This window comes from Taeniopygia guttata, chromosome 3 (genome assembly GCF_048771995.1).
Source record: "Taeniopygia guttata chromosome 3, bTaeGut7.mat, whole genome shotgun sequence".
Taxonomy (NCBI): Eukaryota; Metazoa; Chordata; class Aves; order Passeriformes; family Estrildidae; genus Taeniopygia; species Taeniopygia guttata.
In genome coordinates, this window is record NC_133027.1 from 90,080,444 (window position 1) to 90,092,846 (window position 12,403).

The 12,403-nt window shown below is 39.1% G+C and overlaps 1 protein-coding gene across 9 annotated transcripts in view; it reads right to left on the reverse strand.

Moving 5' to 3' along the window:
- Window positions 1-12,403, reverse strand: part of USP34 (ubiquitin specific peptidase 34) — a 112,962-nt gene that overhangs the window by 93,188 nt on the left and 7,371 nt on the right. For all 9 annotated transcript variants that reach the window (XM_030268774.4, XM_030268771.4, XM_030268769.4 and 6 more), the window contains exon 2: window positions 2,045-2,132. In XM_030268774.4, the coding sequence (XP_030124634.4) occupies window positions 2,045-2,132 (88 nt within the window). The remainder of the gene's footprint in view (window positions 1-2,044; window positions 2,133-12,403) is intronic.

Genomic DNA, 12,403 nt, shown 5'->3' on the forward strand with positions numbered 1-12,403 from the left:
AGAGCTATGACAGGGAGAGGGTGCTGCCTCTCTTGATGGAACACAAACATGCCCTTGAGCTACAGCTCTTAAAGCACATACTTTCAGACTTTTTTTTCCAGTGGGTTAGACAAAAAGGTAACATTCAGGATTCCCTAATTCCAGCACAGGTACAGTGACTGAAGCATCTAAACCCCTTTGTTCCATTTGTGCAGGAAGAAAATCCCTTTAATATTGTGTAAATGGAGTTTCACCCATGTGAAAAACATTCTTGCCATTTACTTGGAAATGTATTTTCATGTTAACAAATGACAACAAGGGACTGCAGGCAAAACCAGTGTATCCTCAAGCATTTATCCTGAGAGAAGATTATGTTCAAAAGGTCCATCACTTATGCCTACAAATTACTGCCCCACTTAAGCGCAACAAATCATCCTCAATAACAATGAAAACAGTCTGGTGAAGGCTCCTCACATACTGGAGAATTCTTTCCCAAGACAGTTATGTGCAAAACCTATTGAGTCTTTCTCTGTTGGAATGTGGAAGAAGAGCTCCACCAAAAATTGAGGAGATCAATAAAAAATGAGCATGCTACTTCTTTGAACATAATAATTTCCAGAAGAAAACTGAAATGCTACATGCAGTTAGAAGAAAAAGGTGCTCATCAGGACCAGTCACCAAGTGATCTTCTGAAGGAAAGCAGAGATTTAAACTACAGGCAACAAAGTCAAAAGTAGTTCTTAAGGAAGGGCTCAAACCCAAAACTAGCAGAACTCTCAAAAGCCCATTTGGCAGAATAGAGATAGGACATGAAATTAAAATGTCAACCAGAACTCCTTCCTGCGGCCTCTTTGTTAGATTCTCCTTTAACCAGCTTAAGGACTATTCTCCAGGCTCTTCCAGTATGAAACCACTATATATGGAAGGCAACAAGGAAACCAGAAGAAAATAAAGAGTTAAATATTTTCCAATCTTTGTTTTTTCTTTGAGTTGGATTTGTCAAGCTGTAGAACAGAATGAAACTCTGAACAGATGATGACCTGGAAAACTGGGTTGCAATTGTTCTCTGACAAACTTGGCATCTAGGATCTGTCAAGAAATGTCAAGAGTCTGGTCTCCGTGCCTGCTGTTTATTTTGATATAAAAATTCCTTCTCTGTGTCTAAAAGCACATGGCAGAAGAAAATGAACTTGGCTTGTAATTTTCAGGCAAAATGAGGAAGAGGTGGTTTCCTATTTTTTTACCTATCACACGTATCCAAAATGTGACATTCCATTTTCTTTTCTTTTTCAGTCTTCTAAATACCTGACTAATACTTTCCGATTTATCCTCTATGCTTTCCCCAATATTACTTAAGATTTAATGGATTCACTTTGGTCTTAAAACTACTGCTCAACACTAAATCCCAACTACCTTCACTGCAGATTCTTTCTAAAAGGTAATAGCCATATATTTCCTTGTGCTAGAAAAAGGTAAGTCACTGTGAAGTAATTTATCATTATATCATAATGTGATGGTAACATTACTTTAAAGAAACAAGCTCAAAGTAATAGTAATTTAAATACTAGATTGAAAGGAATAATGTAATTTGAGATAAAAACATGCAAAGCATTTTCTTTATCAGTTTATTAGCTACAGGCTGCAATCCTTCATCACCTTGACCCAGAGTATTAGAACATGCAGAAAAATTTAACATGATGGTTCCATTCAGTCACTTTTTCTTAAATTCTTCTTACCTTACCCTGCCTTTGCAGAAGATGGTCCCACAATTACATGGTAAAGCAGCAAGACACGTCGTCTGTCACCAAAGTAGAGCTGTTTGTTTTTCTACACAATTATTACAGCATCCAGAATGCCAACTGCATTCAAAATATGCTTTTCCCAAAATGCACTGGGTAACGAGTTTGTTTTTATTTTCTAAGTAGTAAAACAGTCTCTATTCTCCAGGTATCACTTAGCTACACATTAATAATTTGCTAATTCCAGTCATTCTACTGTATTTTAAAAAGGAAAAACTGCTGTTGAGATTCAGCATCCTCAGCATTCCAACTTAATCCAAAATTACCTTTGCGTCCACGAATTGATGTAAGCAAATATCTTGAGGGCATGTTCCTTTCTGAGCTGCAAAGCATCACCACCTTCAACGTCTGATACTAAAGAAAACAAAAAAAACACATAAACAAAAACATAATCACGTTTTTTAGGAGGAAAAAACCCAATGTGCAATTGTTCTGTTATTAGAAACTACTTTTGATGAACTGCATGGAAAATAAATACTTTACTGAAGCAAAAACATGTAGATTTGGTTAATAAGGCTTAGATGCAAGTAACTTGGAAACTCAAAGTGCACAATGTTCTCGAAAACTGCTGCTAAAGTTTGTAATTGAGAACAGACCCTTCTTGTAATTCTATTTTTATCAAATATTCCTCATAAGCTTTACTGGGAACTCCTGATTGATGTGTACTTTAAAGTATGAACTTTGAACAACTTTACTCATTAACCAGACACCTTGGGTTTGGTTTTTTGTTTTGCTGGGGGTTTTTCCCGCCCCCCTCCCAAGATTTTTAAATGCCTGCATTTTGAGATGACCTGAGACCTCAACTTCCTTTTCCTGATTAGACAAAGAGTGAGAAAAAACAAGCAAACAAAACTATCAAGATAAGAACAATGTGCTGTGTACATATAAGGTTATTTCAGACTGAGATGATGATCATTGCTTTCAAATATAGACACATCTATCATGACATTTAACTATAATGAATCACTAATTGGCAAAATGATAAAGGCTTACCACATTTGCTACAGAGGAAACCAGAACAGTTCTGTATTGAGTTCAAACCCCAAATGCTTCACTAAGGGATTATCAAATGTCCCACTTCCCTCTACAAATGCTTCTACACTCAAATAAGGCCAACATCAGTAGGTCTACAGCCCTACTTAGGCAGCACCCGATCATATCCCAGGGCACTGGATTCTGCCTCCTAGCCACACACCTTTCCCCAACTACCAGTGCACCATTCTTGCTTCCTCCTTGTCCTGAATTTCCAAACATTTGTACAATTATCTAATTGCTACGCAAACCAAGGTCAGCATTCCTTTTAAGTGGATCTCTGCATTTATAACACATCTAAGTTTTAATCTCCACATTTCACATGACATTTCAAGTATTACACACTCACAAATCCACTTCACAAGCAAGCAGTGGGAAAGATTCTCCAAGAGCACTGAGCTCTTCAGCATCCCTGCCTCAACCTTCTCTCCAACCTCAGTCTTGCAAGGTCCTGTGTGATCCATCCATACAGGTTCCCAAAAGCTAAAGCTAATGAAAGTCTGTGGGCATGGATCAGAAAGCAAAGTTCAGAAGAAAACCACTTCACAGAATAATCACTGAACAAATACTTATGACGTCTTTGAAATAAGGACATCACGTATGCACATACATCCATATTTCCATACATATGCATACATACAAATAAAATATTATCCAAAAAGCAGCCTCTGAACAGGATATCATCAAACTTTAAAAACCACTTTTCTGTCTATCTCCTAGAAGGCTCTAAAGATCCTACACAACACTGGACAAAGCTCAAGATGGAGAAGCAGACTAAAAGATGGCTATTACTCAGTATCACCTTTTATTTTCAACACTATGAATTACCAGGGCAGTTGACTCTCTGAAAGCCAAAGCACAGCACTGAAGAAACCAAGAACTCCATCACGCAATTTAGGTCAAGCTTACCACAAAAGACAGATCTTTAGCCATAGATAGTCTCTAAAAAAAACCAAAAACAAAACAACAACAAAAAACAAACAAAGAAACCCTGTCCAGCAAAGGTTAATAAAACCTCTGTTTTCTCAATTTTGTGAGCATTGTTTCACTAACAATTAACACTAATTAATTCCTTCAAACTTGACAGCAAGAAATCATTGGAAATTTAGTAGCAACAAAGCTGATTTTACCTTGCAGAATCTTACACATACATTTCTAACACTTTCCTCACCCCTCCAACTGACCCTGCTTTAACAAGCAGGACGGTAACTCCAACTCACTGAGCAGCCTTTTCATTGCAGAAGTTTGAATCACTCCTAAATTTCCCTCTTTGAGATTACAAAGAACTGAAAGGTAGGCAAACTGTCTCTTTAAAAGATACAATTGCCATGTAAAGAAAACAGAATAGAGAAGTTATGGAAATACTGAAACTAATGCCAAACTAATGTCAAAAATAGGCAGGTATTTACCAAGTTGGATAACCTGTTTTTTTCCTGTTTAAGCATTCTACATCTCACACACTGACCAACTTTTACTGGTCTTATTTATTAATCACTGCTAATTAATACAGTGGTTACAGACATGATTTCCCTTTGGGTTTCTGTACCTAGAAATATTATTGCGTTTATTCCTGAAAATACAGGAGGCAGCACACTGAGGCTGCAGTTTTCCATGGAGCTTAGCTAAGTCTGTGCCACTACCAAAAGGGGTAGTGACATGTGTAGCAGGGCTTCTCTTCTTGGACTTTAGCTTGAGTTGTCTTTTGCTCCTTAGCAGAAATTATCTTGTTCAGTTAATTTGCGTCCTCACAACCAAATTCAATCTTAGGCCTTTATGTTCCTCTGAGTATCAGCTCTGTGGATACTCTTGATTTGCAGCACCTCTGTTTAGGGGCACATGCAGCTCCAAGTACAGATACGATTGTTCTGAAGCATTTCAAAGATTTTTTTTAATTGAGAAAAGTAAAGATGGAAAAGCAATACATACAAACACACTCATTGTCATTCCTGGGCATTTTCTGATTTCTGTCAGTTCTGTAAGAACTTCCTTGCTGCATGATTTCCCTTCCAAATGATGATGTCTGCTTCTCCTTTTAAATCAGTTCTCTTCTATCTTGAAGGAGCCAGTAGTTAAACCAGACTCATTCACTTCAGAATAAAGCCTGTCCTTTACTCTTTCCCATACTTCCAGCAGCCTGCCATGCCTCAGAAACTCCTCAATCTGCTGCCTCCCCACTTTCTCACATTTTCACTGTTTGAAATCCAACAGTACCAATCATGTCAAACTTTTCCAAAAACAACTACTGCACCAAGCCTCCTTCCTGCAAACTGATTTGGTGAACAAGACTTCTCCCTGGTTTCACACCTAAGACAGTGATTCCCACAGAATGCACTAAGTTATCCTTGTGTCCTTTAAAAGCTGCTGAACCTCAAAGTGAGTGGCAGCCAGAGACCTCTCATGAATAGAACTGATGATATGTGCTCCAGAGCTTTCCAGCCAGGCATTCCAGGATCTCCAAGTTTGTGTCTCAGCAGTGGCACTCTGATCCTAGGCTCAGCTCCTTCATGTCTGAAGTGGCTGCTTCTTCCTCCAGGTACTCACAAAGCAGCAGTGTTAGAGATGCTCTCCTTCCCTACCTCTGAGCTCACTTTTCTTCTCCTTCCTTAAAAATTTACTCTGCCAGCTCTTCCTTCTGTTAAAGCCTCTTAGAGCTTTCCACCCTCCAGTCCTTCCTTTTCCCTCTTAGGTTCCATGCACACAAACACCTCCCCCTGCACTAGATCAAATTTCACAACCAATGTATCCCAGTCCAAGCCCACACTACAACGGCATTTCAAACAGAATCAGCATTCCCGCAGGAACCCCTGAGAACTGCACAAACCCAACTGGCCAACCCAGCTGAAAATTACCCACATTCCTTTTGGCTTTGTAAGCCATGGAATACTCAGGCTGGCACCCTGTGAGCAGGGGAAGCTGGGAAGGGAAGTGTGAGGAATGTGAAGCTGGGGGAAGTAAACACCTTTGAGGGAACCAGAGTTGTAAAATTGCCCTGCCCCACCTGGAGCAACTTCACCCCAACATTGCTCATCTGTGGGCAAAGATGTGGTTCCTATTAGAGTCTCAGAAAACACAGAACTAACCAGCAGAAAGAAGGAAAACTAGGATGCAGGTAAATTCCGGCAAAACATATTCTACCAACATAGTGCAGGAAATGGGGTCTTTCCACATACTTGCAAGGGCTCATCTCACTGAGTAGTCACAAGATGGTTTAGAGACTTTTTTATCACAATAAACCATAGAACAAAAAGCTTAGCTCAGAATTAACCTAACTTAACATCTTCTAATGCATAAGTTTTCAGATATTCTAAAAAAAAAAAATAATCAGACTGACTTGAACTGTAATTGTTTATTCAAGTAGCTGATGAGGCGCCAAACCACACCATGGTCAAAGCAAAAATTTAAAACATTTCATTAAAAAAAAAAATTACCTTGCTGTTTCCCCAGTCTCGTGTTTTACTTGGCTAGCTCTAAATGAAAACTTGGGTGATTTACCCAATCTCTCACAGAAGGGTGATTTGCTAAAAGTGTGTTACAATACTACAAACAACACAAGCTCCTCAATCAGAAAATTTAGCCCTATAAATAAATTTACTAAACCAAAAAACAACAGAAGATGAGAAAAATACAAATTAACTGCAAAGAACCAGGCAATACAATTTCAAAATACAACTGTGGCCAAAGGAAGCTATGCTCCTAAGTGCATTTTTAGCAAGAACTTGGGAGCTAGAGGAACACACTGTAATTAGACCTCAAGGACAACCATCATGCTGGACTTGCAGGGAATATCTTATATCCAAAGGTCACTTATCATACCAAGTACAAAATCAAATGGCAAGCAAAAATAATCATTTTGTAAAGCATACTTTCTCTACTTTCAGCAACATAACAGAGTCAAAAGTAAATAATTCAACACTTATTTAACAGCTGTAACTCTAATTTCTCCATAGTCCAAACTGTGACGATGTCCAGTTGCATATGGATTGTGCTCCATCCTCCAAGCCTCATCTAGTATCAGCTTCTCATGGGAAAGACCAGATCACTTAGAGAATGAACATTAGTATCAGAAATTGCTCACTGATACAGAATAATCAAAGGAAATGAGCCACACACTAAACAAAACAGCATTAGGAACAATAATACTAATCTTGAAAGAAATCTCTATGTGTGTGTATATATTTTTATATATATATATACACATATATAAATGTGTAACTTTTTGTGTGAGTACCATTGCTCACACAGAGACCCAGCACATTTTTTTAATGCATTGAGATGTTTTCAGTGATTAGCAGGGGATTTCTTTTGCTTAGGAACAACAGCATGTAAGATGATAGGGAATGGGAGATGCTGAACTCTGTGGCTTTCTACTTTCACCTATTAGAATTACTTTTTTTATTATAAAGAATTCATGACTGCCTTAAATCGATTCTCCAGAGTTCTTCCCAACCTTTATGGAGCCATCCTTGACAAGTATTTCATAGGACAGTGTCAGTGTCAAGTTCAAATGGCCAAACTTCCCTACAGCATTTCAGTGAGGATAAAGTCTTCTTCTTTCTACCTCTCAGTCTCTGTAACAAAAAGCATCCCAGAATACTGACTATATACACACAATCAAAGAGAAACACAACTGCAGAATGTACTAGGAAGCAAAAAAAGTTAATTCCTCAGTATTAGAAACACTTGTTCAAATGCCAGGAACAATCAGATCTGTAACCCCAAACTCTATCACAATGAAATTCTATAATAATGGCCTGGTTAAGGCACTTGAGTGCCTTTAATGCTACCTTGATGATCACACTCATCACAGCACTAGAGCATTACAGATACCTACAACCATCTCCATCCCGTAACACACTTCAATTCATTTTAAGTCTACATCAAACTCTTAACTTCTTGTATTTATAAATATTACACCTTGGTAAATAGATTGCTTTCCTGCATCTTTTTTACTATAAAGTATACAAATATTAAAACACAAATATTTTGAAGTCAACATAATGGCTTCAAGACCGGAATTAGCAACTTTAAAAGTCCCATTTCCCTGGGAAAAAAAAAAAATGTGATCATGTCAGACAAACTTTTGAACAAAGGCAATTTCAACAAAACTGGCAAAGTTTTGTAAGTCTAAGCAATACTGTGTTCTTAGGAACAGAAATACAGGAGCTACTCAAAAGAGCAAGGAAAAAACAGTTTCAACTGGTGTCCCAACATCATTGCTGGTTATTCAGCACCTGAGTAATTCCTCACACCCTCAGATCAAAAGGACCTGAGGAGTTTTAATTCAGTATTCCAGTGCACAGTACAGTTACACAAAGAGCAGGATCAGCCTTGGTATGTGGTATGTTCATCAACCAGACAGCACTTTTAAGATACAACTTCACCAGAACAGGGCAAATCTGCTGACCTCAGGTAACTGCTGCCTTTATCTTCTGTTTCTCTGCAAACACCAGCAAGTTCCCTCTTTCTATCTCTACATTTTCCTTCCCATCCCACCTCCCTATCTTCTCCAGCAAACACCTGTTCTCCTTTAATCATAAGAAGTTAATGCACTCTGGAGCCAAACAGCAGCAGCTGGCTCTGGGCAGCTGTATGCCATTTAAGAATTGGCACCTTGCAGGAGTGATGCCACCCTGAAGTTTTCATCATGCTAGGCCACGTTTGCTTTGGGTTAAAATGCCCCCTTTAGAATGGCTGCAGATGGCCACCTAAACAACAAAAAAAAAAGTCCTTCTTGAAAGCATCTTAAGATTTCCACCTTCTCAAAGAGAACTTGCCACAGCCACTGCTTCCAGAAACAGTTCCACATTGTTTTAAATGCAGTCAAATGCCAATTATCAGACAATACTCAGATTTACCCAGCACACTGGAGCTGATTCTACCCAGAATTACCCTAGTGAACCACAATCTAAATAAACTCTTAGATACAGCATCTCAAATGTAGAACAGTCTGTGCTGCAGCATGAACCAGGCCAGGTCTAGCAGCAGCACTGCACCTTGCACACAAAGCCAAGCCTAAGTTACTACACCATGTAAACTCACTTTTGCCACTCAGTGAGCCACAGCTCAAAGTTCACCAATACTGAATCCACAGATGCCTAACAGCGGCAATCTGGCCAGGATAAGATGGGAATGCAAAATACATAATTCAGGCTGGGTTATACTAATGACTGAGGAAGAAGCAGTATCCCTTGCAGCATTGAGTAGCAGGGATACAGAGAAGTAAGAGACTCCCAGGTTCAAGAACTCACAGGTTCAAGGAGTAGGATGAGCTTACATCAGTTAAACACCATGTAATGCACATATGGCCTTTTTGATCAAACACCAGTAGGAAATGGGTAAGACCAGCTTGTGGGATATCTGTCTGGGAATGGAATTCACCCGGCCAAACTGCATCTTGTTCTGACTCTGCTGGCCCAAAAAGATTGACCGGGAGTCTCCACATTGTCCTTTTTTACACCCCCATCTTCTAAGAGGGCTCTCTGGCCCCAGCACAGCATAGCAGGAATGAAAAAAGCTGCTCCTGGCCAGGGGGATGTCCAGGCTGCTGCATTTCCACGGAAGCCTAGCAGCACAGCAGGGCTGAGCCTGGGTCCGGCAGCATTCATCAGCACTGGTTCCATGTCAGTCATGTCAGACAGAAGGATCTGCAGGATCTCTGCACTGCACCTCCTAATGCTTCTCTTATCCTGGGAATCTCGGCAGCCAAGATATTGCAGTCCTCCCTCTCCAGGGAAAGGCAAGTTACGTATCACTAAGGAAAAAAAAAAACCCACAAAGCAATTTCAAAGCATCTGTGCCACTCACTGGAGTTAAAAAAAAAAAAAAAAAACAGAAAAAGTAGCAGTCAATTTCAGAGACCTATTTTAACTCAGTATTGTGAATTGCCTTTGACTCCAAGACAAGATGTTACAATTCTGGGAGGGCTGTGTTTTTTATATTGTATTGAAGTTGTCATAGTTCCTCTTTCAATTAAGAAAAAGCCCAACAAAACAAAACAAACAAAAAAAAAACAGTTCAATTTGGCAGTATTTCCGCAATCAAGTCTGCCTGACATCATCAAAACACATACTAGATGTGGAAAGTCAGGCTGCCCATCATAATATTTTGACAACAGTCACTGCAAGTTTCTTAAGGAATCAATGCAGGATTGGACAAGTGCTGCATAATTCAAGCATTTCCCAGCATATCACTAATTATCCCAAGGTAAATTTCAGAGCTAGGGCTGACAGTGTCAATGCCAAAACTACTGCTCAGAAAAAGGATTGCTCGCCTTCAGTTTACAAGAGAGTATTTGCATTCTTTCCTTTCAATAACATAATGTATCAATACTTGAATGACTCTGGGTTTGAATAATTTCCACTAACAGTCCAGTTCTGAACTTCTTTTAAAATACTACTTTAAGGTGAAGACGCAGAACTTAGTCTATCAGACTACTTTTTAAGTAGAACGAAGATTTCATTGCATGAACAAAGTTCCAAAAACTAAAGAGGTTTTCTATCAGTTTTAATTAAAAGTAGCAAGGAATGAAAAAACTAAAATACCTACTCCAGGAAGCATTCTATTTTCAAGAGAGAACTTCGCAAATTAGTTCAGCTGTACTACTTGGCACACTGTGAATCAGTTTCAGACAACAGCAGCAGCTTTCCCCAACAACCAGAAAGAAAAGGCCCACAACTGAGCCACCCTGGCCCATAAGAAGCAACAAATTACCAGTAGATTTACAACAAAAGCATGTAATGACTGTGCTCCAGGTTTCAGGGACAAAATCTGTGAGAGGCAAATATGATTAATTAATTTCTTACAGAATATATTTAAGCCTGCTTAAACAAGGAGATGAGAGGTAAATGGACATTGGGTCATTATCCTCAATGGAGCTTCGGGCAGTTCATTGAAAGCCCAGGAAGAGCTTGCTCAGCATTTGAAATCCAAGGCTTTACTTGTTTCCATGAGCACAGGTGCAAGCTCCACTCATTCAGAAAGGACAATAAAATTCAGAGAAAGGACAGGCTAGCAATGAAGTCACTGTCTCTCTCGACTTTCAGATATACACTCAAATCTTGCATTCCTTTGTGCCAGATAATCTGTATTTAGTAATTCTCTCAAACACATGGTGTATTAGGTAATTTGTTGGCCAAAACAATTATATAATTTTTAAAATATGATAGGTTGAAAGAAGTAAGAGAAATAAAAGATGGCTGAAAGCAATGCACAAGGTTCATACAAGCATATCCAAGAGAGCAGTTAAGTTTCATGATGAGCATCCCCCATGACCAGAAAATATATTTACAGATGCCATTTTGATATAAACAAATATTTTTACAGGTCTCATATCAGCAAGCATAGCTACGGCTACACAGAGTTCAAAGATAAGTCACTCTGGAAAGACTCAAACTGGCACTGTTTTTCAGACCCACCGAGTTTCCAAGACACTGATGGAAACTGATTTCAATTTCTGATCAGCTTGATCAGACTGCATCTACTCTAAGTATCACAGATCAAGCACTGACACTTAGGACTTGAAATACTCTGGCACAAGTTTCATTTCAAATATAAAGGAAAAAAGGTAGCTCAGAGGGAAAATGTTTAACCCAAAATAAACCAGCAACAGTTTGCTGTAAACTGTGAAAAAACTCAAGAGACCAGACAATACAGACAAGGATTTACTGCACTGACCATCCTTCAACAAAGCAGGAGAACTTATTTTTATCAAACTTCTGAGCTCACACTCCCCGATGTTATCCCAAAACAGCTCCAAGAAAAAAAAATAAAGTTTTCAGTCTCTCATATCAGTTGCTGCCTGCAAGCCCAGAGTGGAATCCCACCACACACCTCCTGTCCACACACAGGTGCCTGACAAGGGTGGGTAAGCTGTGCTCCAAAGCCTTCCACAGACAGCCCATTTCCCAAATTCCTCAGTAGATATGGATATTCTTGCCCCTCTAAAGCTTTTCTGGAGCTGCACTCCCTAGCAAACACCTCACTGTCCATTTTCAGCACTATTCACAGCTTCTCCAAACAGACAGAGCACAGATGTGAATGCACTGTCAGTTCTGTTGATGCCCACAGAGTTTAGAACGAAATTTCATGAGATCTGCAAAGAACAGAGACTAAAGGCAGAAAATTACGCTGAAAAATACCAGGTTTTCAAGTTCACACCCACTTAAAAGTAATTTCACTGCTGGTGAAAACCATGTTTTTTTTAATGAAGAATTCAATAATTACATATCACAGCATAATAAATAGGCAACTGAGCACATGCTGAAGATGAAAATAACTCTTGCTAAAGATTATCAAATCCCCCCAAAATGAGCCAAGCAGCACAACAGAAAAATAAAGACAATGAGTGTTGAACAACAGAGCATAAAGCATGTTTCTATACACAATTACACAGATTAAAAACTCTCAAGTAGAAGTCAGTGCCATGAACTGGAGGCTTCTTCCATGTGTGGAAAAAGGCAAGAAATGTTTTGCCCCTTACCTCCTTGATGGGAACCAATGATCTGCAGGGATGCTGATCTAGAAATGACTCTCAATTGGCACAGGTTTCTCAAGTCTTATTCACAGCCCTTCTACAAATTAGCTAAAGAAAGGTC